The sequence below is a fragment of the Harmonia axyridis genome, chromosome 3 (genome assembly GCF_914767665.1).
Source record: "Harmonia axyridis chromosome 3, icHarAxyr1.1, whole genome shotgun sequence".
NCBI lineage: Eukaryota > Metazoa > Arthropoda > Insecta > Coleoptera > Coccinellidae > Harmonia > Harmonia axyridis.
This window is the reverse complement of record NC_059503.1, coordinates 55,781,716-55,807,394: the sequence shown is the minus strand read 5'-3', so window position 1 is coordinate 55,807,394 and position 25,679 is coordinate 55,781,716. Positions and strand designations below refer to the sequence as shown.

General features: G+C 33.9%; 2 protein-coding genes across 4 annotated transcripts in view; both read left to right on the top strand.

Moving 5' to 3' along the window:
• LOC123677201 (zinc finger protein rotund-like) overlaps positions 1–25,679 on the top strand; it is a 295,742-nt gene that overhangs the window by 249,971 nt on the left and 20,092 nt on the right. Inside the window, exon 1 of one of the 3 annotated variants that reach the window (XM_045613770.1) lies at positions 10,760–12,023. The exons of the other annotated variants lie outside the window; for them this stretch is intronic. Coding sequence (XP_045469726.1) covers positions 11,289–12,023 — 735 coding nt within the window. The 5' untranslated portion in view covers positions 10,760–11,288. Of the gene's footprint in view, positions 1–10,759; positions 12,024–25,679 lie in introns of those variants that run through there. 3 annotated transcript variants of the gene reach the window in all.
• On the top strand, positions 22,695–24,841 carry LOC123677202 (tigger transposable element-derived protein 4-like). Its single transcript, XM_045613773.1, has 2 exons — positions 22,695–23,449; positions 23,510–24,841. The coding sequence occupies exons 1-2, from the start codon at positions 23,055–23,057 to the stop codon at positions 24,729–24,731; spliced, it is 1,617 nt and encodes a 538-aa protein (XP_045469729.1). The 5' UTR covers positions 22,695–23,054; the 3' UTR covers positions 24,732–24,841.

The window sequence follows — 25,679 nt, the reverse complement described above, 5'->3', positions numbered from 1 at the left end:
GCACGAAACTTAAAATGATTATTCTACTTATCTTAATCTTAATCTTAAATCTTGACCCGATCGGGTTATAAGGAAAATACTGGGTATTTTTTTCTTCGATTTTCTTCAATTTTAATGATGGAATTAGCTTAAAATTTCACTTAAAACTTGAAAGTGTTATTTCATATCGACAGGCAGAATTTCGACTCCGTCCATTGTGGAGCATTGACCCTATCTTTAACATGGTCTCAAAGAAAAGGTCAGAGGGTGTTGAATGACAAGATCTTGGTGGCCAATTGTGATCACGTCTTGGAAGAATAACACGTTCAGAAAACTCTTCTTTCAAATTCGTCTCTTTCGTTGCTTGTGTAGCACGAAGCGTTAAAAATAAAGAAGGTGCTTCACGAAGACCCAAAAGTGCTTTAGTTTTCCAAACCATGACTGCAAAATTTTAACCATTTTTGTAGTGAATTTTAACAATTTCAGTGCGTCGTTGAAACTTGTATCATTGCATTTTTAGTAATGCTGTAGTATTTACTTATCAAATGTGAAAAGATGACGTCTTCAAAATTGACAGCCGTCCAGATAGCGGGCTATTCAAAGTGAAAAACCCTTTACACAATCTCGAACCTTATCGTTTCAAACCATTCCCTTCTCAAAATTCGAAAATTACAGGGATTATGATCATATGATAGAGTAGCACTAACTTCGATTTCGATTAAATTCTAATCGCCAATCCTGTATCTTATGCATTGACGTGATTCACCTTCGGAATGAGGTTGTTAACAGAGATTTCTAAGCCGCTCTGCCATCCCACAAGATTCAACACAAGAAAAATGATGGATAAAGCCAAATTACCACCCTTCCACATCACCATCACCCGTTATCCTTACATTCTTCATTCTTTCTCTCATTGTCGCCAGGATCCAAACGACCTTTTGATATACGCAACTTCAATTCCGTACCTGTCATATTACATCGCTCAACAAATGCTCCATTTTTTTTTTTCAACTCGACAAGACGAATTTGTACACGTCACATTATTTCCTAAAATAAATGACAAATAGAACGTCGCAAAAAACGCCGATGCCCGTGCAAACCTTCCTAATCGTTTTTTTATTGAAATCGCTGCGTTCCCATGCCGTGACGTTGCCAATGCTTATGACTGATTAGACTAATCTCCCGAATTTTGTGTTTTGCATATCCCTAACGATCTCCTCTACGTCTAGGTGCATATTAAACAGTCGACGATCTCGATGGTACACAGCCTGCTTTTTTCTCACGAGCGAATGCAAATCATTTTCTACGCATCTCCGTACCAACATTAGATTTCCCCGATGGGCCATGCGTATACCGGCCAGATTCTATGCGATTCAACCGCAATCTCAACTAGTTACGTCTTCCCCTATCCGAGCGCGGAGGACCAGATGGTTCTTCGGCCCGGTACCTTCACGTTCAGTCGAGTACCGCGCTGGTCCCCCACCTCTATGGTCAGATTTTTGAATAGGTTCGATTTGAATCCGAAAAAACTTAGGGGACAATCGCTTAGGATGTATTTTACGCCCGTTCGAACGTTCCGGGCTTCCGTCACATCCTAACCTTCAATGACCAGGGGTCAAAAAAGGGACTTTTTTCTCCTTTGACGTATTTATTCATAACTTGGGGGATTTCTCAGGTTTGCCGTTATTTTCGACAGGGGATATCTCAACGTATTTTTTGTGACCGTTTTTCAGTTGTTTTTTCGACGGACTCGTGCTAGAATGTCCCATTGTGGAACGTGGACGACGTCCGGGTTCTTTTGAACGATTGGATTTATGTTTGAATACCTGCTAATTGTGAGGTTATAAACGCGTGGTTTGTGAAAAAAATACGTAATCCCGTTTGATTGTTTACGTTTTTTCGGGATATGCGGCTTAAGACTTCCGTATTTACGGATTAAGTCTTTTGAAAAATACAAATGCTTTATAATTATCACCTTTTCACGAACGATTCGAGTCACTTAATCCCTGAAAATAAAGAAAAGTGTGAATTTAAAAATCCCCAATAATCATTAGTTTAAAGCAGTGATCTCACCTTAAGTGGAAATTTTTCCTACAACCTGAGAGAGTTGAAAAACAAGGAAAATTATAGGTTTTATATCAGACTTTAACCTAAACGAATGACTTTCTACAGACGGTAATTTGATGATTCATTATATGTTGATAACTTTGATCGGACATGAAGATTTCCAAATAGCGATAAAAATACTATTTCTTTGAAACCAATCATTTATTTACATACTAAGTGAATATTTAGATGTAAAAATTAGCTGAAACAATCATGTCATATAATATCTTTATACCCTTGAAGAAGAAAATGCCGTTACACTAGACTATATCTTATTCAGAAAACACATTATAGGGGGTGTCCCAAATTCGATGCTCACTGAAAAAATATTGAAAACTAAAGAATTAGAGAAAAACTTCAAGGAGCTCCGATCTCTTTTTTTTTCTAATGAGCAGATTATATCTCGAGTTATAGGGCATTTGAAAAATGACTGTTTCAAAATATTTCATTAAATCTTGGCGTTTCTGTTTGAGATATTCGAAAAATTCCAAAACTTTTTCCGTAATTTTTATGGTTCATATGATACACATAACAGATCATAGAAATCAATTACCGTTTTAGAGATATGGAAGAGAGTTGGTGTGTTTTCAAATGGGACAACTTATATATGACTTGAATACAATAGACACAAAATGAATTAAATCTCGAAATTAATGAAAAATTGTTAATGGGATTCTTTTCGACAAATCTGCGTTTTAGCATTTTCCAAATATCTCGAACAGAAACCAAGATATAGCGAAAAACATATTTGAAACAGACATTTTTCAGAAACGCCCTGTAATTCGAGAACGTATCAAGATACCCTGCTTTCTGATATTTTATTATTTCGAAAACAGAGATCGGGAGTCCTTGAAGATTTTTTCTCTAGCTCTCTAAGTTCTCGAGATTCATTCAGTGAGCATCGAACTAAGGACACCACCCTGTACAGTGGCGAACGGTACGTTATTGTAGGAAAAAATACAACCGAAAAAATCCATTGAATTAAATTGTGTTCAACCAGTTCTTTCAAAAAATTTCTCGCGAAAAAGTTGTATACCTATTGTGAATATCTGACTTGCTTCAAGAAGGCTATTAAACTGAAATATAATTTGCTGAATGAAGGTTTTTTATGAATATCCTACATGAAATTTGCAAATCATAATCTAACATCTGATTTTATTTTCAATGTTACAAGGATGCAACATTGAAAATTAATATTCGTTCTACGTAAGAACGTTGAACGAATATTCAATTTGAATAAGGAAAAAAAAACATTAGAAACATACGACCAATTAATCGAGCTGTAACGTATGACGTAAAACAACAGTTATAAATAAACATCCAAATGGTATTATCTATGTGAATTGCAATCATTGTCCTCTTCAGCGGAAATTGCTTAATTTTTTATTATTTCTGAATTTAGATATATTAATAATTATTACGAAGCATTTACATACATATCATTCTTAACTATCAAAAACTCATATTTCAAGTTTTTTTTTTCAGATTTGACCTATTATAATAATATGTGGAATATAGGATCAGCTGAATGTCAACAATACCTACTGTGAGCATAAATAAATAATAGGAGAATAGCCGGCATTCGAGATAGGTTTATAATAGTAGTTTGGCGTGCCTCACATCAAATTTCTAAGATCATTTTTTTTTTGCTCTTCTCTCTCGCCTGCATTAAAGTCGGTATCGGAATATCGCAATTAGCGTTCCGAAATAAGAACGGTAAAAGAAAAGCCAGCTTTTATAACGCATAAATGTCCATAATAACTTCTAAACATGCGATAGTCTTTGAGAAAAAGAAGGATGTGAGTCAAGATAGGTGGATTCAGACTGGGGGTCACTTGGTTCTTTGTTCGTTTTATGTGGCGATAAGAAGCGACAATTTATTAAACGAAAATATGCATCAGATTTTTCCAACTAGAGCTCTGTGAAGATTTTTTTTCAGGTAGCAAAATTGAGTTCAGTGATAATGTTCTTCACTTTCATTATCATACCGAAAGACATCGATAAAACATTCTGAATAAATAATAAAAATCAACAGAAAATACGATTGTAAATATTGGATAATTTCGTAAAAAAATAAGTAAATAAAATAAAAAACAGGTCAAGCCAATGGGAAAAAACTCAGATTTTGATGGTTTAATTTCTAGATCAACAGGATGTTCGAAATGATTCACGTTGCAGAAAGAACTTATCTACTGAATCGCATAAAAACCAAAAGATAAGTTACATTGACCAATAAATTTATGTTAATCATTATCTTATGTTTTGATTTATTGAGTGAATATATAAATCTATTAACGATAAATATTATATTGGCAATATTTCACAACTTTCAGGAGTTCAATGGAGAAATAGCAAATAGAATTAATAACTCTCATAATATCGATTTGCATTTATGATGAACGATGATAACTGCTCAAAATTTGATTTCTGCGAAACGCGAAATGATGGGATAATAACTCGAAAATATCTATTAACAGGTTCACTTCGTTCTTGTATGACCTTCAATACTATATCTGTTATTTTCAGAGTCTACCCAAGGTAGTTATGTTCATCACTTTTGTGATGATTTTTTTCAAAATTCCACTCGTAAAATGCATATCAGACCACGCTAAACAACTTTGCTTTCGTGTTTGGCTTTCTGTCAGTCTGTATTCCGCACATTCTTGGTACAGCTAATACTTCAACCGATTTTAATGAATACTCCAGCTCGTTCGATATTGACAAAAAATGGTATGGATATTTGGGTCCAATAGTGAATAATTTCGTATTGATTTCAGCTCTATGGAATGTACGCCTCACTAATGTACAAACGTGAAATACCGGAATATTTCACATCCTTCTCATTCGATTTTGATGAAATTTTGAGAAATATGGGTAGTATAGTTGGAAATTCTATAGCTTTTTTTTCATAATACGGTGTGCTACGCATTCTTAAATTAGGTCTTTTCAGGAAATAATAGCATTACAACCATAACAAAACCGAAAATAACTTGCTGTGTAGGGCTGATTTTTTAGGAACGAAGGAAGAAAAGCATATTGACACATCCACCAGCAAAAGAGAATGGAGTGAGCAAAGGAAATATTTTCTTTCTGGTTGTATAATATTTTTTTTTTGTTACTCTTTTGTTGATAATGTTGACTTTGTGTAGAAATCATTTAATGAAATTTGTGTTTTAAAGAATTATTTGTCAACTCAAAGTCAAATCTCGCTTACGCAAATCAAATTTTTCATTTTCATTGGAATATATAAATACTGTATTATTTGTATTATCGTAAAATCATAAGTTAATGATACAATTCGTCCTATTTTCATGGAAATCTTGAATAAGAATAATTATGGACAGAAAAAATACTATTAATGAGGAAGTTGCTGCTCCTTTTGAGCGAATATACTGGGTGGATATGAATAGTTGCCAGGTGGTGTTTCCTTTCCAAAAAAATAGTGTGGGTCTTTCATATAAACTTTTTTTTTGAGCCCCCCCTGCTTAGTTACAGCCCTCTGAAGATGGCACCCGAAAAGAGTAGTTTTTAATTTTTTTTCTTAAGAATCAAAAAATTCACAAAAATTGGTGGTATTCGTCTTGATTCCAAGGGGTTGAAAAAGCCACCCCTCAATTTTGTTTTGCAATAACTTTTCTTTATTCATATTCTACAATAAGATAATTAATTTCGGTTAGACTGATCAATACTTAACAAATTAGGTCTCTTGTAATTTTTTGCTAAAATTCACGGTTTTTGAGAAAAAGAAATTATCAACAGATGAAATGCCTGAGTTGTGGAGGCTGGAATTATTTTCTACCTTAAATTTTTCCAATTGGAGGATGTCAAAACGATATTTTTATTGAGAACTAGAACAAATATAAAATAAATGTAACAAAAAACAACAATTATGAATTTGTCACAAATTAAAAACTTCTTTTCGAGGCCATCTTAAGGGGGCTGTTACTAAGCAGGAGGGGGCTCAAAAACTTTAGAATCCAATTGATTATCGTGAAATTTTAAATTAACGATACAATTCGTAATTTCCTTCGAAGAATTATCATTATAAGCGATTTCTATTTTCATGGAAAACTTGAATAGGAAAAAATTACGTTCAGAAAAAATAATATAAATAAAAAGGATGCTGCTATTTTCTGGGCGAATAGATAAGAAAAGGAAACAAATCAACGTAAATTCATAGCCCCTTGTCTGAAGTCTGGTGTGTCCTTAGGTCGCAATTCCACATTTGGGAAAACCCTTTTCAATCCACGGTAGAAATCGATACTCCAACTACCAGATATCATGATAACCAACATCTGAAATTATAGGTCCCCAGAAATGGGCTCATCGACCCTCTAGGGGGGCATAAATCGTGCCTCGTCCCTTAAGCTCGTGCCCCCAGTGGGCCCAATACGTACCGAAAATATGAACAACAGTCTCCACGCTAGTTCCCGTGAACTGAGTAGACTAGGTTAAAAAAAAAATGCGGCGACGGAGTTTGTGGAAGGAACGCTCTGACATATTTGGGCCTTACTGATGGGACATGAGCGCTGGTCGTAAATCGATAAAACGACCCATGACGGCACGAAATTGCCCAATATTTGGAAAATATTTACCCTTTAAGTCTTGCGATTGCAACACGGAAGTTTTTTTACAATGGGGTCCTAGGGGGCATTGAAAATGGGTGAATGTGGAGATTGCTTCATCAATAAAGTAAGTGAAGGGTTGTTTACGACTAAATTATGAACACCCTGAGACAGTGGCGTGCAGTTTATTTCAAGAAAAATTTATAGAATGCCGAAAAGAACTACTTAAAATTTTCGTGGCAACAGAACCATTTGGGGTGAGATTTTGGGTGTACTTATATTTAGAGTATCAATTGCGATAGTACATTTAACAATCAGTTTAGTTTGATGCATAAACTTATCGCCCAAAATGCATATTAAGGAAGACATATCACACCAAATTTCAAGTTAATAAAATTTAAAAAAATTCTCCGCATAACTTTTAAACGGTGAATGTCACCAGATTTAAATTTCCTGCATAAATATATGTCATTAAAATACATTTTCTTATTACATTTCTGATATTGTTATGAAAGGTGTTTTTAGAGGGTGGGTAATGTTTTTTTTGGAACAACTTCTATGGTTATCGATGAATGAATTTCAATTTTTTGTATATGGATAAGAGTACCTTTTTCATGTAATTTTCTTCGCTCCATCGGGTGCTTCTAATGTTTCACCAAAACGAATACAACGAAAAAAGTTGTCCCAAAAAAATCAAGACTCCCCCTTTAAAAACACCCTTTATACAATATCAGAAATGTGGAAGTGTAATAATGAAATGTATTTTAACATTATACATTTATGCACGAAATTTCAATTTGTTGGCATTCACCGTTTAGATGTTATGCGGAGAAATTTTATCATTTTTGGATGGATATATCTCTCCCAATATACATTTTGGGCCATAAGTTTATTCATCAAACTATACTTAATTTTCAATGTTCTATCACATTCAGAACGCTCGGTATACATTTTTGACTCACCCTGCATATAAACAAAAATGAGCTTTATGCTTTTTCTTCTTAATTCTGAAAAAATCAAGGCACTTTCATCATATAATTATTTCTCTTATCATATTTTCCATCAAGGTACTGCCTTCTGAGGTTGGGAATTTTTTTTTTAATTGAATATCATCTGTAATCGATTATTCAAAATCGTCGACTGAATTAGACAAATTAAATTTGGCATTCAGCTAACCCTAAATAATTGTCCTTCTTTGGCAGTTTTTTACTTCATATTTTATGAATTACAAAATCCACCCTTAGATATTTTGGTTTTTTCAAATTTGATTGCAATAAACGTCTCATTTAAACATTAGTTCAAATAGTCTAAAATAGTTCTAAAATTTTCTTTTCTTCCACCAAAATTTAATTTCTCTGAGATATTATTTGTGTTAAAATTGAGGCTGGTACCGAATAGAGTCATATTATAGCTAATATCAAGTCGACAGGTATCAAAAAATAAAGTCATAATATCAAATATTTTTTATAGATACTATTTTTTATCATTTGTTTTTTGTATTGAATTGAACTCAACTTGAAACTTTTTTTTCGAGCTATATATCTGAAAGAAAGTGTTCTATTCACTTTGAATCGTAATTATTGAATTATGTTATGAATAGGTACCAGATGATGTCAATATTCTGGAATCGTAGATAAATGAAAAACGTATGAAAGATGTTTCGCAAATTTGTCTTATGAATCCTTAGATTTGTACTGTTAAGAATAAGGATTCGAAATTTGCTAATATGACGCAATTAAGAATTTTCATCCCTCCATTTTTAATTTATCAATATCAAAATTGTTATTCGAAAATCACAAATGATAACGCAAAAATATTTTCAGTGTCCCGAAAAATTATCAACCCCCAAAAAAGCATCTTGCAATCGGTCACGTAATCCATCCAAATATTTCCTTCTAAAAAATCCAATTACCGCCGCCGTCACTGGCAATGTAGGAAGAAAAAATTTCAACCCTTTTTCCGTAGAAAACGAAAACGAAGCGACACAATACCTTCTCCCCAACGGTACTTTTCGGCATGGTCCAATAATAATAAAAACTATCTTTCAAAAGCTGCTACCGATCTTTCTGGGCCTGCAGGGTGGGCAAAAAATGGTCTAGAACGGCAAAAACCGCGTTACCTCTTTCGTCTTGTTACACTTGTTTTATTGCAGCTTTTGTTGGGTCACGTTGATAATTTTCGAGCAGGTCCAGAGAGATAACGGTTTGTTTTTGTTGGAGAAAGGGCTATAATGTTCGATTGGGGTTGTTTATACCCCTTTTAAAAGTGCCGACTATTGCTCAACTTGTAGCAGCCAGAAAACTCAAATTTACTGTTAAATATAAGCTTATATAATACTTTCAAGAACCGAGGTCCAATAAGATTTATAAGGTAAATTTTTAGGACAACCTTTGATCAATTCCGCCTTCTTTCCATCGAATTAAAAAAAATTTATTCTTCAATTATTCATTTTCTGATTGAATTCATAAGCTACACAGATATTTTCACTGGTTACCTTATTTTTCATACTCACATTTTTTTTTATTATTGGTGAACATTCTTTTAAGTTAATTTTGTAAGCAAAACTAATTGGATTTTCATTTTATGTAGTAGTATTGTAGTACATATGAATGGAATTGAAATATCAAATTGAATTAAATTGTTCATTCATCAAAATATTAGATGCTAATAATTCGATTTGTTTTTTTCACAAATGTTATATTATTTAATTCATTTTCAAGATTATTCAACATGATTGAAAAAAAAGATTAATTCGAATATTCATAGGCCTTAATTCAAATTAATGTTTTGAAGAACAATAATTGGATTTTCATTTGAATTGTAATACACATGAAGGAAACCTATATCGCAATATGATAGATTAGTTTCCCAAATTAAACTGAATTAAATCAATTTGAATTATTTATTCGTCAATATATTACCAATAAATCAATTTTCTTATTTCACAAATTATTTTATTTATTATTTTTATTCAATTCATTTTCAAAATTATTCAACTAAATTGAAAAATGTTTCTTTCTAATATTTATAACCGTTAAACTCAAATTAGTTTCGTAAAGAAAAATAAATGGATTTTCATTAAAACTACAATACACATGGAGGAAACCTATATCTTAATATGATAGATAAATTTATCAAATTTAATCTTCTTCTTGATGAATTTAATCAATTGAATTAAATCATATCGAATTGCATTATTACAAAATATGTATGACCAATAATTCAATTTTCTCATTTCACAAATTTTATATTATTTTCTTCATTTTCCAGATTATTCATCTCAATTTAAAAAAAAGTTTAAATCGAATATTCATAACCGTTACTCTTAAATATGTATAATTTTCTTATAAGAAATATCATCTGCAGTATAATCGCAACAATACAAGTTCAGATATTTATGTTGTAAAGTTTAAGAGGAAATTTTTTTTATTTTCAAAAAATGTGAGATAGCGAAATTAGAATCAATATGATGCAGAAGATCTACTTAAACTATAAACCGTGAATGAATGGAATTTAAAAAAATAAATTTTAATGAGATTAAAATAAATTCACTGTAAAATTTCGCTAGATGTATTAACGTCATCGCAGCATTTTTTGCACGCCCCCTTACCGTAAAGATAAAAGACACATTAAAAATGTTTAAAATATTCGAATCTGCGATATTTTAACCTTCGCTATGTTAAATCAAGATTTTCGCGAACATTCGACATTGAAACTCGAAACTCTACGCCATAATTACATCATTAAAATATTTCTCCGACTTTAATGATGAATTAGCATCGAAATTAGATCCCATTCGATTATCAAATCTTCAGGTGCCCGAACCTCATACCCGTTCCGACGAGAAAAAAAGATGTAGAAAAAAAGACGGCGGACAAGGTGTCGCGTGGTAACCCAGCAGGTTCTAACAAAAAAAAAATAAAAAAACGGTGCTACCCGAAAATGTTAAAGCAGACGAAACTCGTACGTTTCCCTCCCAGCAGCAGAAAGTTGCGGTCGGCCGTGCCGTGGAACGACGCTCGTCGAGAGCGTCGTCAGACGTATCTAGATTCTAGACGGCCGAGTTCAGCCGTCTAGTCAGTCGCAGCGCAGATCGCGAAGCGGGCCCATTCGGTTGTTTCGTATCACGGCGCGTTACGTAACGCTCCTCGAGCCCCCCACCACTCGGCGAGAGACGATTCAACCACCCTTCCCCTCTCCGGGCTTTTCAAAGCACACTGGATGCTGCGGACTGAGGAGAATGAGCGCTTAGTTTTTCTAATCTCGATTTAGTAGTCTAGTTTTTGCCACCTAGCGAGAAGCACACCGCTCGTCCTGTCTGGCTCCGTCCACACACGGCATTTTGACGTTTTGTTTACGTTCACTTTTTTTTGCGTTTTCGGCGGTGCTACACGAAACTGTTTCGAACTGTGACTAATTAAATAATAACGACTGGTAATTTTATGTGATAAGTAAATGTGATTTTTCGGACCTGTGCGATCCGGTTCTACCATTCAATTTTTCCGTCTCGATTGTGTGTTTTTTATTATAAAACAAAAAGGATATATCTTAGAGTTTAGCCAGAATTTTTGAATGTTGTTGTTATTGAACGTTTCTATGTCAATTATACACTAGGAGATTTTAAAATTTTTATACGATATGGAGAGCAGATTAGACTACAGGAGCGGAGGTGGTTTGGACTTCCACCCTCCGGCTTCGATGCTATTAGATAATAATACGAATTATTCGCATCTACAAAAATCCATAGACACCCTCAGATCGCTCGGCGATAGGCTGGGCGATAGGAATGTGGATCTCAGGCTGAACCTGCACCAAGATTTAAGGAATTACGATAGGACCAACCAACTGAACCTAGACAGGAATTTAGAGTTAAACTTGAGCCTCAACGGCGACAGATACCTCCAGGAAAGGATGCAACAGGAACGTAGCCTAGAAAGGCTACTAAACGAGAGGAATCTCCACGACCAACGAACCATGGACCACAGCTTGAGCATGGAGAGACTTAGCCTCGAACGCTCTTTAACCCAACACATGGACAGGGCCCTCCAGGACAAAAACCTCAACCTGGGCAACGAGAGGACCCTGATGGAAAAACAAATGAGCAACGAAAGAAACTACGGCCATCCCAACAACGACAACCGGCTGCCCTATCAGAACGACAGGCTGCAAGAGAGGATCAGGATGGACAACAACGACATGAGGCTAGGTCAGGACATGAACGAGATGAAGTTCAGGGAGTACAAGAATCACCTGGAGAACCTGAGGATCGAAGGGTCAAGGACGCAGGAGGGGAGGTTGGAGGAGGACAGGGGGACGACGCCTACCACCCCTCCCACCCCCATCTCGGTGGGAGAGAATTTTCACGAGGAAAAGGTATTTATTTTTAATCATTCCGTTTCCTCTGCGTCTGTTTATCCGCGGTGAAATTGAATTGGGGGTTTTTCCCGAATTTTTCTGTGTTGTTGTTTCATTATTTCAGAGACGTAGACGACGCCGGGTTGTGGAGATCGTCGTCTGTCGAAAAGGGGGTTAGATGGAACAGGTTTCATGGCATTCTTAATTATTATGTTGATGCGTGAGGGCCGGTTCACGCTGCCGCTTCTGGGTGAAATGATTACTTGTTGAATGAAGGGAGCTCGGAATTTATGGCCGTTTATTCTTCAGAGATCCATAGAAAACCTTTATTGTCAACATCGAGAGTCGTATAACTATTGCAAATATAATTTTTATTTCTTCTGTGGAATATCTCGTGAAAAATAACGTAAATATGTATTACACAACGAGAACCGAACCCAGAAAAATTTGTGCCAAAATTTGAATATTGTTTTTTAATATCAATAACATAAATACAAAAAAAAAACTCTTAGCTATGTGTATAGTCAAGTGAATTATTTCTTTTATTAGTATTGAAATTGTGTTTCACCAGGTGATTAGCGAGGAATCAATTCCTATTGTTTTTTAAATCATTGCTTCAAAATAGACTGAAACGAGAACTGAAACTTTCTGATGGAAAAAATTGAACATCTCAGCAATAAATTGTCTGAACCTTTACAAATTGATTTCGTAATTTTAAACCTTAAAAATTTCATGCAGATATCTTTTAGTTCTGGGCGTCAACAGCGGACTAACGAATATTTTTGTTAAGAAATATTGTTGCCGAATTTTACGTTTCGAAATTTTATGTGTTCTTAATGTTTTTTCTTCTAATGAGGGATTCAAATTACTCAAAAAGAACACAAACTGTGCTTTATCGTTTTTATCAATATGAAATAGCTTTTGAAATAAAGTGTTTCTTTCGTAAATTTCTGCGGAGTTCATTGTATATTCGATTTGCAGGGACATTTTTAAAAATGACAATAGGGTAAATGCACTGGTTAGCCGACCGGCACTGGTTCTCGACCATTCCATGATTTGAGATGAAATAATAATAAAAATATATCATGTAGTGCAAAATATTTTCGCGGTACGTGTTCTCGACCATTCTACCCTTCCAAGATAGTTTGCATAGTAGTGGTATAGGTCAAAGTTTTCGCGCTAAAAATTAGTTTATAATCGTCTATCATAGGAAAGAGTTCTTTCTCGTCCTCTCTTAGAAAAGTGCTTTGTGATATATGACCAGAAAATAGTAATTATTTCTTATTTTAAATGAATTATGTGTGTATATTTTGTTCCATATCAACTATAAGATATATTTTCGAGTGTATTTCAATCAAAAAGCAAATAAATGTATATTTTTTTGTTTAATATTCGGCGGTCGCGAACTGGTATTGGAAAATTTGTATCTTTTATTTCTCGACCAAAGTGGTCGAGAACCAATATGTTACTTCAATAATTGTTCATTTCAACTGATATATTTCTGTTGGATCATTTTCGTTTTTTTTCGATACCTTGATTCATTTATATATCTACTTTGTGAATATTAGTTTGCGACCACCGAATTAACGTTGAAACACTTATTTCTACCCTTTATTTATTCGCGGTCGAGAACCAATTTGATTGTACTTAATTCTCGACCACTGGTGGTCGGTGTTTTATATTTTATTTACTCATTAGTTTCTAAATAGATATTAAGAGCAAAATAACCAAATAATGTTGTATGAGTTGTTATTTTGAAATATTTATAGAAAGTGGAAACTTTTGCAAAATAATTTTTTTTTACGTTCCGAGTGTTTCTTACTTGATTACCTCATCTGAAACCCATCTGAGTGATAGGTAGTGATGTCGATGGTACGGTACGAAACTAAGAACTAATCACTCATCTCGCTCTAAAGTTTTTTATAAAATTTTTAAGTGGAGCGGCCACTATTATTAGTGGTCGAAAACTAACACAAAAATGGTCGAGAACTCTGCGGCGTGGTCGAGAACCGAGGTTATTGAGATTTTCTATAAGTTTCCACATTTCAAAGGTTAAATGCGGAAAGAACGCTTAAAATTAGATGACAAATCATTTAAAACTCGCCAAAGAATCGATGAACACCAACACCATTAAAATTTGATAAGTTTATGTGTGAAAAAATCGTGCTCGAAAACGATGTTTCTGTTAACTGGTCGAGAACCAGTGCATTTTCCTTATTTTTCTTATTTTATCAATTTTTTTCATCATTCTCTCACTTTTAAATATATTTATGAAGATGATACTTCCAAAATATGTATCCGCCTCCAATTATTTGAATTTAAAAACAACCAAATAGCTCTCTTTAATTCTGTGGCAAATCCTATCATTTTAGAAATAAATCGTGCGAGAATATCTCAGTTTCACACATATTTCAAGGTTATATTTCATTATTATATTTTGGTACTCGGAACTCTCCTGCCATGGATTTATTTATTGACTATAAATTCAGCTTTTAAATTGCCATACAATATTTGTCAATGCAAAAATTACTAAACGATATTCATGGAAATATTCCATTAATTTCAATGAAAATTCAGTGATTTAGATAAATTAATCTTTAATTCTCGTGCAAAAAGCTCATTCTAACACATGTCCATTCAAAAACGAGCCAAAAGTGTGAAGTTTCTGAATTTTGATCTCATGGAAGAATATCCTTCTGCTATTCTAGCGAAAGATTTAAATCAATGAATCGTAAAGGCTTGACATATTAGTTTTATCCACTGCTGTTCACAAAGGCCACAATAATGTAGATATATGTATATCTTATTAATGTTTGGAAAGCTTATTTCATCAGGAAAATAACTTTTTGTATGAACGACATTTTCCGGATATATTGCTGATTTGTTATGGAAATGGTTATTGACAAACAGAATATTCAAATTAAAAACAACAACAAGAAAAATTATGAAGGTGTAGCATATTCTTTTTCATACATCGAATTATTTAGCGGTGAACGATACCTATAATATATAGAAGGGTATATAGCTCCGAATATCCTAAAAAAATGTTTATATCCACATTCATTCCGCCCGACCAATTCTTCTTCCAATGGCGCGAATTCAAAGGGAATAAATTGCAGGTGTCCAATTGTTTTTTTATTGGCGAGACATCTGCTGGAAGATGCGAAAAAGTATTTTGCGGATATCTCATAATTTACATGGTTTTAATGCCATTCTTCATTCCTGTATAGAACGTGTAATTTTAATTGTCATTTTGAACCGTGTAAAGTTTAATCGATACACGTTTTTTCAATTAATTCATTAATTGATAATGTTTATTCAGATTTTATTTGATAATTTCTGCACAACTAGCATTCAGACATCGACAGTTAATGAAGATTCGACAAATGTATATATTCCCATTTTGTCGCAACAGTATTTTTTCAAATTTTTACGAGACTGCAGAGAATCGACGTACGTTTAATTAACTTCCTGTATTGGGAAGATTCTCTTTCTCTACATTATTCATAGACATTTAATTGCTACTGTCTACTTCGTGTAACAATATTATTCAATCAATTTTTTTTTATCGTTGTTTGCTTTTATCAGTTAAGTTGATTTGATGATTTTACCACATTCATTTTCGATATCCTATGTTAATGTTTATTGTAATGTGTCTTCGATAAATTGACTTGTTGAATTCCTCTAGTAATCTCAAACTCGTGCTTTCCGGAAAAATATTTTCAATTAATATCTGCTCTTCATTGTCTCAAATAATATAATTTCAAATTATTCAATGTTGCCAAAATGTCAATTTTGTCAATAAAACTTTTCCATCCACCCTTGTACCTATGTATATCTCACCGCCTACAATTGATATGCAAATACATACGGCGTCAAATACATAAGGATGTTTCTCTTTTTGAAATGATTTTCTCAACATTATCATCGTCATGCCAAGTATGCTAATGTTGATGAAACCATATTTCCATAACAATTATTCATTTTCACATAGTTGGTTAACCCACGGTAGCTCTTTTTTACAAATTTCGTATTTCTTGATGGGTACTGACATCAATTTTATAATGCGTACATCAATTGATGATGCACATTTTCGCACATTACTTATCTCTTTTTTAGTAACAGTTATGATTTATATTCGCGTGAAATTTGTAATAATAATGATATTCAACACTCTAAACATTCTTGTGAATGATTCTCAGATTGTAATCATTCAACTCGCTTTTGAATTGAGTGTTGATATACCGAAAATTATATAAAACACAAAAGCACAAAATGGGTCTTTGGAGATCCTAGAACTTTATTTTCACTTTACATTCAAATATATACATAACATATACTTAACATACACTGTGTGTAAAGTATGGAACAAATTCATTTTTAGCTAAACAGACCATTTTAAGAAATAATCCTGAAACAAGTCAATTTTTTATTTTAATTTGCCGTATTTTTAAGTAATGATCTAATATACGGGGTGCATTACTTTCGAGTAATGACGTTACCGTCATTTTCTTTCAATGGAACACCCCCATTTTGTCTCAATTTTCGGATTACTCTAGCTCAGCTGATTCCAAAAATGTATCACATGTTGATTCCAATTGGTACAGGGTGGGCAAAAATACAATAGTTTTGTGTGTGCTCATAAAGTAACGCGTAACATTCTTTATTAGTTGAATTAACAATATTATCAAAAATACTTTTTGTCTAGCGGCAATTGGTTTGAATGTAATACCCTGTAGTTTGTTACATTTTCAGATGAATAAAAATGAGCTGCTTCCAAAGATGTTTGGTACTTGTAGTCTACCAGACAGAATATGAAAGAAATTATTTATTATTTTTATACATTTTTATTAATCTAAAAGTGAAACAAACTATAGGGTGTTACATTCAAACCAATTGCCGCTAGACAATAATTATTTTTGATAATATTGTTAATTCAACTAATAAAGGATGTTACGCGTTACTTTATGAGCACACACAAAACCATTGTATTTTTGTCCACCCTGTACCAATTGGAATCAACATGTGATACTTTTTTGGAATTAGCTCAGCTATAGTAATCGGAAAATTGAGACAAAATGGGGTTATCATTACTCGAAAGTAATTCACCCTGCATATTAGATTATTATTTTAGATTACGGTAAATTGAAATAAAAAATCTACGTGTTTCAGGATTATTTCTTAAAATGGTCTGTTTAGCTAAAAATGTATTTGTTCCATACTTTACGGACACAGTGTATACATAACAATATACTTAACATAGTGTTAAGAAAGTATTGTGTATTACTAAGGGTTTACTAATATCGTAAATTAAGGCGATATATCTTAATCTTAAAACGCTAATAATGCATTTTATTAAGGTAATACTTCACTAGACATAATCCTACATAGCCTCACAAAAAATACTCGATTGACATTAAATCCCAGGATCTCGGTGGCCTACAGATGATTAAATTGAAAGGTGTAATTTTTCTAACATAAAACCTCAACCCCATAAATTCAAAACCCTTTATTAGTTGTTTCAACCAAGAAAAATCCAAATTTTTCGAGCCGTTATTCAGATGGCGGTGTGGAAGTGCCACCGACTCCACTAAGAGAGTTATTCCGGACAATTTTCCTGTTCAAACAGCATCAATTCTCAATCCCTCTAATCATAATTAAAACGTCGTTACATGTACGTTCAAAATGCCGGATTGTTAGTCATGCCATATTTAACGTTGAAGAGTTATCACACTATTACCTTTGACGCGCATTTTGAGCGCTCGTTCCCCGATCGCTCTATAATTTCGTCACTGTGTTATTCGAATCTACCGAGAATTTAGCCTGTTCGACCTCAAATTCAATTCTTGAAATTTTCAGGGTAGGTTCCGGATCTCAAATACATCGGTTAGGTTTGTTGATATACAAAATCTGCAGATTCGATCGAGATGAATATTTGCATTTGCATCAAGAATTACAGTTCGAAATTCTTGCGAAATTTCACCATTAGTGCACAATTGAAAACATAGAATTTAAGAGGGATTACCACAACGTGGCTTTGGTAACCATTCATTTCCCCTCTGACGCTCCTGCTATGACCAAACTTTGTACGATATACGAAGGTACTCTACCCACCTTACCATTTTTCTCTTTTCGGAGTAAATAAGTAGAGGGCAGCACTGTACGATGGTATTTTTTTCACAAAATACTGTTTTACCTCTTATGTAATGATTTTTTTCACAAATATTTTCGAAATATATTAATGCTTTGTACATTCTTTTCTGAAACGCGAAAAGTTACCAAATTTTTTCTTCATTCGCAAATTAAAAATATCAACTTTTTACAATGTAGATTATTGTTTGAGGAAATTATGTGAAAATCCTATAAAAATGTTTGATTTGTAAGGAGAAATATCTCTAATTTAGTTTTGAACTGAACAGCCACATGGTGTTTCCTCTCAAGAAAAATATCGAACCAAATATCCAATATTTCCGTGACCACAAAAACGAAGGAGTGGAGATTTTGGTCGTTTTGGTATGAAAAACCAATTTCAAGCTTTGTGCAAAATTTCAAACGGATCACATCGTCAGGATCACAGAAAAAATCAAGAAGAATAGTAGAAAAGAAATACCCAATATTTCCGAGACTACAATCCGATGGAGTTGAGATTTTGCAGTTTTCTATTTTTATTATAGAGAATAATCTAGGATGCAATTTGCTCATGAATAAACAAGAGCCCACAAAAAAGCCTTTGATTTCACGACAGAGCTTTTCGCTTCATGTTTAACATTAGTTTTATTCAAAAGGTCATTGTTTTGACTATCTCATCATGATGATAATATGTTCATGTTGAGGAATATAAGAGTTTTCCAATAAGTGGTTTCGATTTGGAATTGAAACAGAAACGAATATATATTTTTTCAATCTCAAGCCAAGTCAAGTATTTATTTATCAAGTACTTGAAATAGAAACATGAATTTAATCACTATAAATCATAACAAAATAAAAAATAAAGTTTCTCAATATTGAGAAACCTCGAGGCTTTGTTTGATTTCATAATTTTCCATCCAGGATCTAAGACACATAAGGCATCGTATAGATTTGTCGCCTAACCTATTGCGGGTTTTTGTTACAGTAAGAGCAACTCTGGAAAATTGTCTCACAACAGGAGAAGATGCTGGCGTTGATAAAAAATCCTTGGCCATTTTGACCAAGTTTGGAAAGCTATTTCTGAAACTACCAAAATCTACCAATAGATTTCATAGAAATGTGAGAAAACTACTATTCAAGTCACACTGGCGAATGCTTCAATCTCTCAACGCTCAACGCTTTAGTCTAAGCGCACACGAGATTTCAGAAATATATGCCGTGCGACGCGTGCATATCAAGCTCAAAATATCAAGTAGCTTGATATCAAGTCAAGCAATAAATATCTAAAATCAAGTCAAGTCAAGCTCAAGTATGTAATTTTTCACGAGCTTCATTTTCAAGTCAAGTATAGTCGGTTGAAGTGTCAAGCTACTTAGCTTGATGAACCCCTAATCCCTTGTCCTCCGTTAAGCCCGTCCTGCACCGTCGGGTTTCGTAATTCGCCCGTCATCAGAGTCGATTACGAATTTTTCGAAGCCGGCCAGTCCAGGAAGGAGTTGTGGTAAATACGAAACATTGAACATGACCATGGCTGTGTTCCGATCAATGAATGTCGAAGGCCGACCGCCGTCGTAGACAACTTTACGCTGCATCACCTCCAGCCAGAGACTCGATTATCTCTCTCCGAGTATAATTCTACCTAGATGAATGGTATCATTACGTGTCTTGGGTGCCCGCTACAAAACCAACAGTTCTTTGTGGTTTCGTTTTCTCATTCTGAGGTTCGCGGAACGAATCTTTCATAATGGAAAACTTGATATGATCGATTGGGAGGAGTCGATCGGATTATAATAGACCTGCAGCGACATCTTATGGCGGGGTCGTTCAAACGTCCCAATGTGAAGGGCAGGAGGTAATTTTTTAATTTTGATCCGAAATCGATCTCAAAGTGATCCGAAATCAAATTCCATTAACGCTGTTCATAAATACTAAGTCTTTTTGAGGAACAGCAACACAACGAAATTTTTGGGAAATTCACCGATGTGAAATGTTTGTCTCAATAATCTGCAAAATAACTGAACGATCGAATTGAAAAAAAAAAAAAGAAACAGGCTTTTCAACAATCATTCTTGGATTTTCTGTGCCCTTAGTACGACAATTAGGGATTCATCAAGCCAAGTAGCTTGACATTTTAACCAACTACTCGACTTGAAAATCAAGCTCGTGAAAAATTACATAATTGAGCTTGACTTGACTTGATTTTAGACATTTATTACTTGACTTGATATCAAGCTACTTGATATTACTTGAGCTTGATATACACGCGTCGCACGGCATATATTTCTGCAATCTCGTGCGCGCTTAGACTAAATAAGGGGATTCCTCGAGCATCGAGAGACTGAAGCATTTGCCAGTGTGACTTTATCAGTAGTTTTCTCACATTTCTATGGAATCTATTGGTAGATTTTGGTGGTTTTAGAAATATCTATTCCAAACTTGGCCAAAATGGCCAAGGATTTTTTATCAACGCCAGCATCTCCTGCTCCTGTTGGAAGACAATAGGTTAAGATACAAATCTATAAGATGCCTCATGTGTCTTAGATCCTGGATGGAAAATTATGAAATCAAATCCTGGAGGTATCTCAATATTAAGAAACTTTATTCTTTTATTATTTTTTATTTTCTAATGATTTATAGAGATTCAATTTATGTTTCTATTAAAAAAAACTTGATATTTTCAGTTCTTTCATACAATAAGTATAATAGATAAAAGTCTTTTTTGCAAGGTTTCCTCTCATTTCATAATTTTTTTATTGATGTGACACTACACAATGAAACTGCTAAAAATTAAGTAGCTTGATATGATTCAAGTACTTAATACTTGACTTGAGATTGAAAAACTACTACTTGACTTGAGCTTGACTTGAAATCAAGTCAAGCTCAAACCAAGCAACTCGCAAATCAAGCCAAGCCGTGAATCCATAGCCCAGATAGCAGGCTATTTAAAATGAGACCTCTTATTGGAAAATCCTTTATTTTATCATTTTTACTTTTAATTGGAATTGGAAAACCCTCAAAATTGTTTGTCACTCGACACCTTAATGAAAAATTCGACTGGAATTTGGAACACTCGGTATAATAAATGTTGAGGATTAAACAAATATGCATTCAACCTTATGTCATATCATAAAAGTGTTTTTTTTTCATCCTGGTATTACTATGTGTTTTGTCAACAGTGCCAGTAGTTTCTTTCTTAAACATCTTAAGATTCTTAAGATCGGGGTAGGTATTATTGTAACCGAATGCGCCATCTAGCGTACGGTTTTCGAAGGAATATGGTCACCCCCGCACAGACGTATTCACGTTCTTCTACAGATTTATGTGTTGACTCTAGAAGTCTGTTAATGATGAAATTTGAAAAAAAAATGATTCAATGTGCTTCTTCGCGATGAAAATTGACCTAGGACAACCGAAACGCAGGTGACTGGAGTTGACAATAACGAATACTCTTTTCGAACGGCGACAATTCGAAATTTATTCAAATTAAGTAATTCCTATTACTTTATTATGTAAATCGCCTATGTCGAAACAGCCGAGCCTGGGACGTTTCGCCATTCCTGACTTTCAACACTATAAATCAACGATATCGGTGGCCTGTTTGTGCCTTGCGGTTTTCTTCTGCAATTTTTTTTTATCGGAACAACGTTTTCTTACTGTATCTGAATTAAATTACAAATCGTTTCCTTTTTTGCCGGCTACCGTAACTGTAGTCTCGTTCTCGGCATAGTTTGTAATTGGAAATTTTCGTACAAGTTTTCCTCCATGATATTATTACTGAAAGTATTCATCTAATATTTTCTTTAAAATTTTTTATATTTTTAATTTTTTCCACTTTTGTTACACAATATCTTGTCTTTAATAGAAAAATATTCCACTATTTGTAACTGCATTTGGACCTCTTGTACATCATTTCCAAAATCTGAATTAAAATATCAAAATTATTAGATCTGATTTAGATTTAGTTCCCTGATTGATCCAATTCTCAAACTAACTCTCATACAATGATAAACCGATTTTTCTTGCAAATTTCATGCAAAGTGCTTTTATACTGTCTCAGGAAAACCAAAGTTTTCCTAAACTGAAGTACAATGGAAAATGGGAGATTTTTTAGAAAAAAAAAACACCTATAAAAATTGGCCTGCAAACGATTTTTTCCGAGAATCAGGGAATTTCTTGTAGTCCTACTTTCTTGTGATGATTATTATACCATATTATCGAATCTTTATCATTCTTCGCTACAGATTGTGCAAATAAGTACCAAAACTAATAAAATCATTCATCACAGCTTACAAACTGGATCTTTATAATAATTTTGATTTTCCTGATGATTACTAGAGAATTGTTTCAAATTTTTTTCTCGAAATCGGTGATTCGACAAAACAATATAAGAAACCTAAAAGTATTACTGGAACGAAGTTTTTTTTCACATTTTTCTAAACTAGCAGTGGTCCCCCAAAAACAGTTCTATAGGAAATAAGCGGGCACTAAAAAAAAAATATCACCCTGTTGATTTGCATTCAAAATAAGCATATCACAAGATGAAAACTTTGAATTGGAATACAGTCGAACCTCTATAACTCGAACCTCTATAACTCGAACCCCTCTTCAACTCGTACTCTCTGAGCGTTCCCTTCACATTCTCGAAAATTCCCTGTATTTCGACCTCTATAACTCGAATTTCTATAACTCGAACACCTCTTCAACTCGAACTCAATGATGCGTCCGTTCAGAGTAAAGATCTCTTTAAGTCGAACATTCGAAAACAATCAAATCGGAGTTTTGGCTTCTTGCCACAAGGTGTCAGCGTAGCTGGCTGAGATGCTCGCGTTACCGACATTTTAGGGTATTCCCCCAACCAAGTGTGAAATACCGCGAATGAAACATCATAACAATAACACCAATCTGATTCTGGAATGAAATATGTTTGGAGTTGGTGAGATGTCGAAGCCGCGTAAACTGAAGTCTTTAACGATCGGAAAGAAGTTAGAAATTTTAAAAAAAGTGGAAAATCGTGTCAACAGAAAAATCATTTGCCAAGAATATGATATTCCGAAAAGTACATTATGCACTATAATAAAAAACAAAGATACAATAGCTAAGTTTGGTGCAGAAGTGAATAACCCTTGTGTAGTGAAGCGAAATAAGCCTAAGAAGAAAGTGAACACTGCATTGATCAAGTGGTTCGAAGCTTCAAGAAAAGCAAATTTGCCAATCTCAGGGCCCATTTTGCAACAGAAGGCATTAGATTTTTCCAGAAAATTGGGAGATGAAAATTTCAAGGCTAGCTCGGGATGGCTTGAAAAATTCAAAAAAAGGTAATGATTCTTATTGTTTCTGTTCGATACATGAGTACATGTTTATTTTTCCCGTTTTAGACATGGTGTATTGCAAAAAAAAGCGTGTGGGGAAAGTGCTGCTGTTAATCAAGAAGAGTGTGATAACTGGATTCGAGATGTTCTTCCTACAATTTTAGCTCCTTACGAAGCTGACGATATTTTCAACGCAGATGAGACTGGGTTGTTCTTCAAATGCTTACCAGATAAAACCTTAACTTTCAAAAATGAAAAATGTTACGGAGGCAAATTATCCAAGGAAAGGGTGACTCTTTTATTAGCAGCAAATATGAGTGGCAGTGAGAAATTGAAACCTGTAATAATAGGGAAAAGCGCAAAGCCACGATGTTTCGCAGGAGTGAAATGTTTACCCCTTACTTATTACAGTAACAAAAAGGCCTGGATGACGAGTGAGATATTTGAAAAGTGGTTGTTGAATCTAGACAAACATTTCCAACTTCAAAATCGTAGAGTTCTATTACTGATTGACAACTGCCCTGCTCATCCAAATATCGATCATCGATTGAAGGCAATAAAGTTGATTTTTTTTCCACCCAATACGACATCAAAATTACAGCCTCTTGATCAGGGAATTATAAAAAGTTTCAAATTTCATTATAAACGCAGGATCTTACAAACAGTACTAGATGGATTTGAGTCCAATGGCACTATCCCCAAAATTGATCTCTTGGATTGCATTCATACGTCGGCGGCAGTGTGGAGAGTAGATTTAACCCAGGAGACTATTCAAAACTGCTTCAGAAAGGCTGGTTTTGGGACACATAACTTCTATGACTATGAAGACGAACTGCCGCTATCAGAATTGAAAAAAATTATGACCAGTGAACAAAAGGTAGCTTTAGATCTCCAAGAGTCTGTTTTTAAATGTTTGGAGGTATTGAATGCTGATGATAAGGTTTCTTTGGAGGAATATATAAATGTGGACGTGGATCTTATAACAAGTGAAAATCCTTCAGAGGATGAGATCTTGGAATATGTGAACAATAAACAAGAAGACTTGGAAAATTTTTCAGAGACCATACCTGAAGATGACGATGAAGATGACAGTGTAGGAGCTGCAAGACAAAAGCCTTCTGACGCTGAAGTTGCTAAAGCAATTGAAACCATTCGGCTTGCGTTTTCAATGAATGAGGCTGCAACTGATGACGATTTAACTCTCATATTCGAAATAAGCAAGAAATTTGAAGCCTATCGTCTAAACAATAAAACATTTAGGCAAACTTTAATAACTGATTTTTTTTAATTCGTTATTGTTTTAAGATCATATTCTAGTTTGGATGATTCAAGTTATCAGAAATGAATTTTAGTTTGTTATATTATTATTATGAGGTAATAAATTTTTTTTGGAAAGTATGTGTTGGATATTTCTCTAAGTTGAACTCTCCATAACTCGAACTTTTTTCGCTTTCCCTTCAAGTTTGAGTTATAGAGGTTCGACTGTATATATTTATGGTGAATATATTAAGAAGAAAAGGTGCTATGAAAAAAATTAAACTTTAACACTCGTATCTCGAAAACAAATAGTTTGCGGGTCAATGTTTATAGGACTTTTTTCTCAAAATAATCCGAGGAATCTGTCATTTTCGTTTGTAATTTCAATTAAGGAAGACCCTGTATCGATTGGAAACGCTATCTATAAAAATTCCTAGTTAAATATTTCCTTACACGATTCTATTGTTAATTATAAATGAAATTTTAACTGTTATTACGAAAATCGAGAAAAATTCTAGCTGGGCAATATAAAATTTGATATAAATGTTGATGGCTAAACTACATTAATATTGCTAGCTTCATACCCCACCCAGGAATTCTAAAAGCTAACATCCAAACCAAAAAACTAAAAATCAATGGATGAAGATCTATGGAACTCAAATTATATTCATTATTTGCCTCAATAATATTCAGTTTAAGGGTATCACCCAAATGTAGAATTTCTTACAATATTGTTTGAAAAATGAACAGCCTTGATAAGCTACTTAACCCAAATATTTTTCCATCTATTCCCCACGTAATCGGCAATCGAAAACTTGGAAATTCGAGATATAGTCATAACCGCAAAAGCGAAAAAACTCTCGTCGATGTCCCAACAGTCATCGCCTTTTTTGGGAGGTTTCGTTACATTTCGATTGAATTTTTTTTTCGATCCCCGTTCGGAACTTTTGATACGCGCGTAATTGGTAGCATATTTATG

Excerpts from the sequence above, each read along its gene's own strand:
- LOC123677202 (XM_045613773.1), top strand. The coding sequence starts at position 23,055 with ATGTTTGGAGTTGGTGAGATGTCGAAGCCGCGTAAACTGAAGTCTTTA. Across the intron at positions 23,450-23,509 it reads CTTGAAAAATTCAAAAAAAG|ACATGGTGTATTGCAAAAAA; the intron begins GTAATGATTCTT and ends TTCCCGTTTTAG.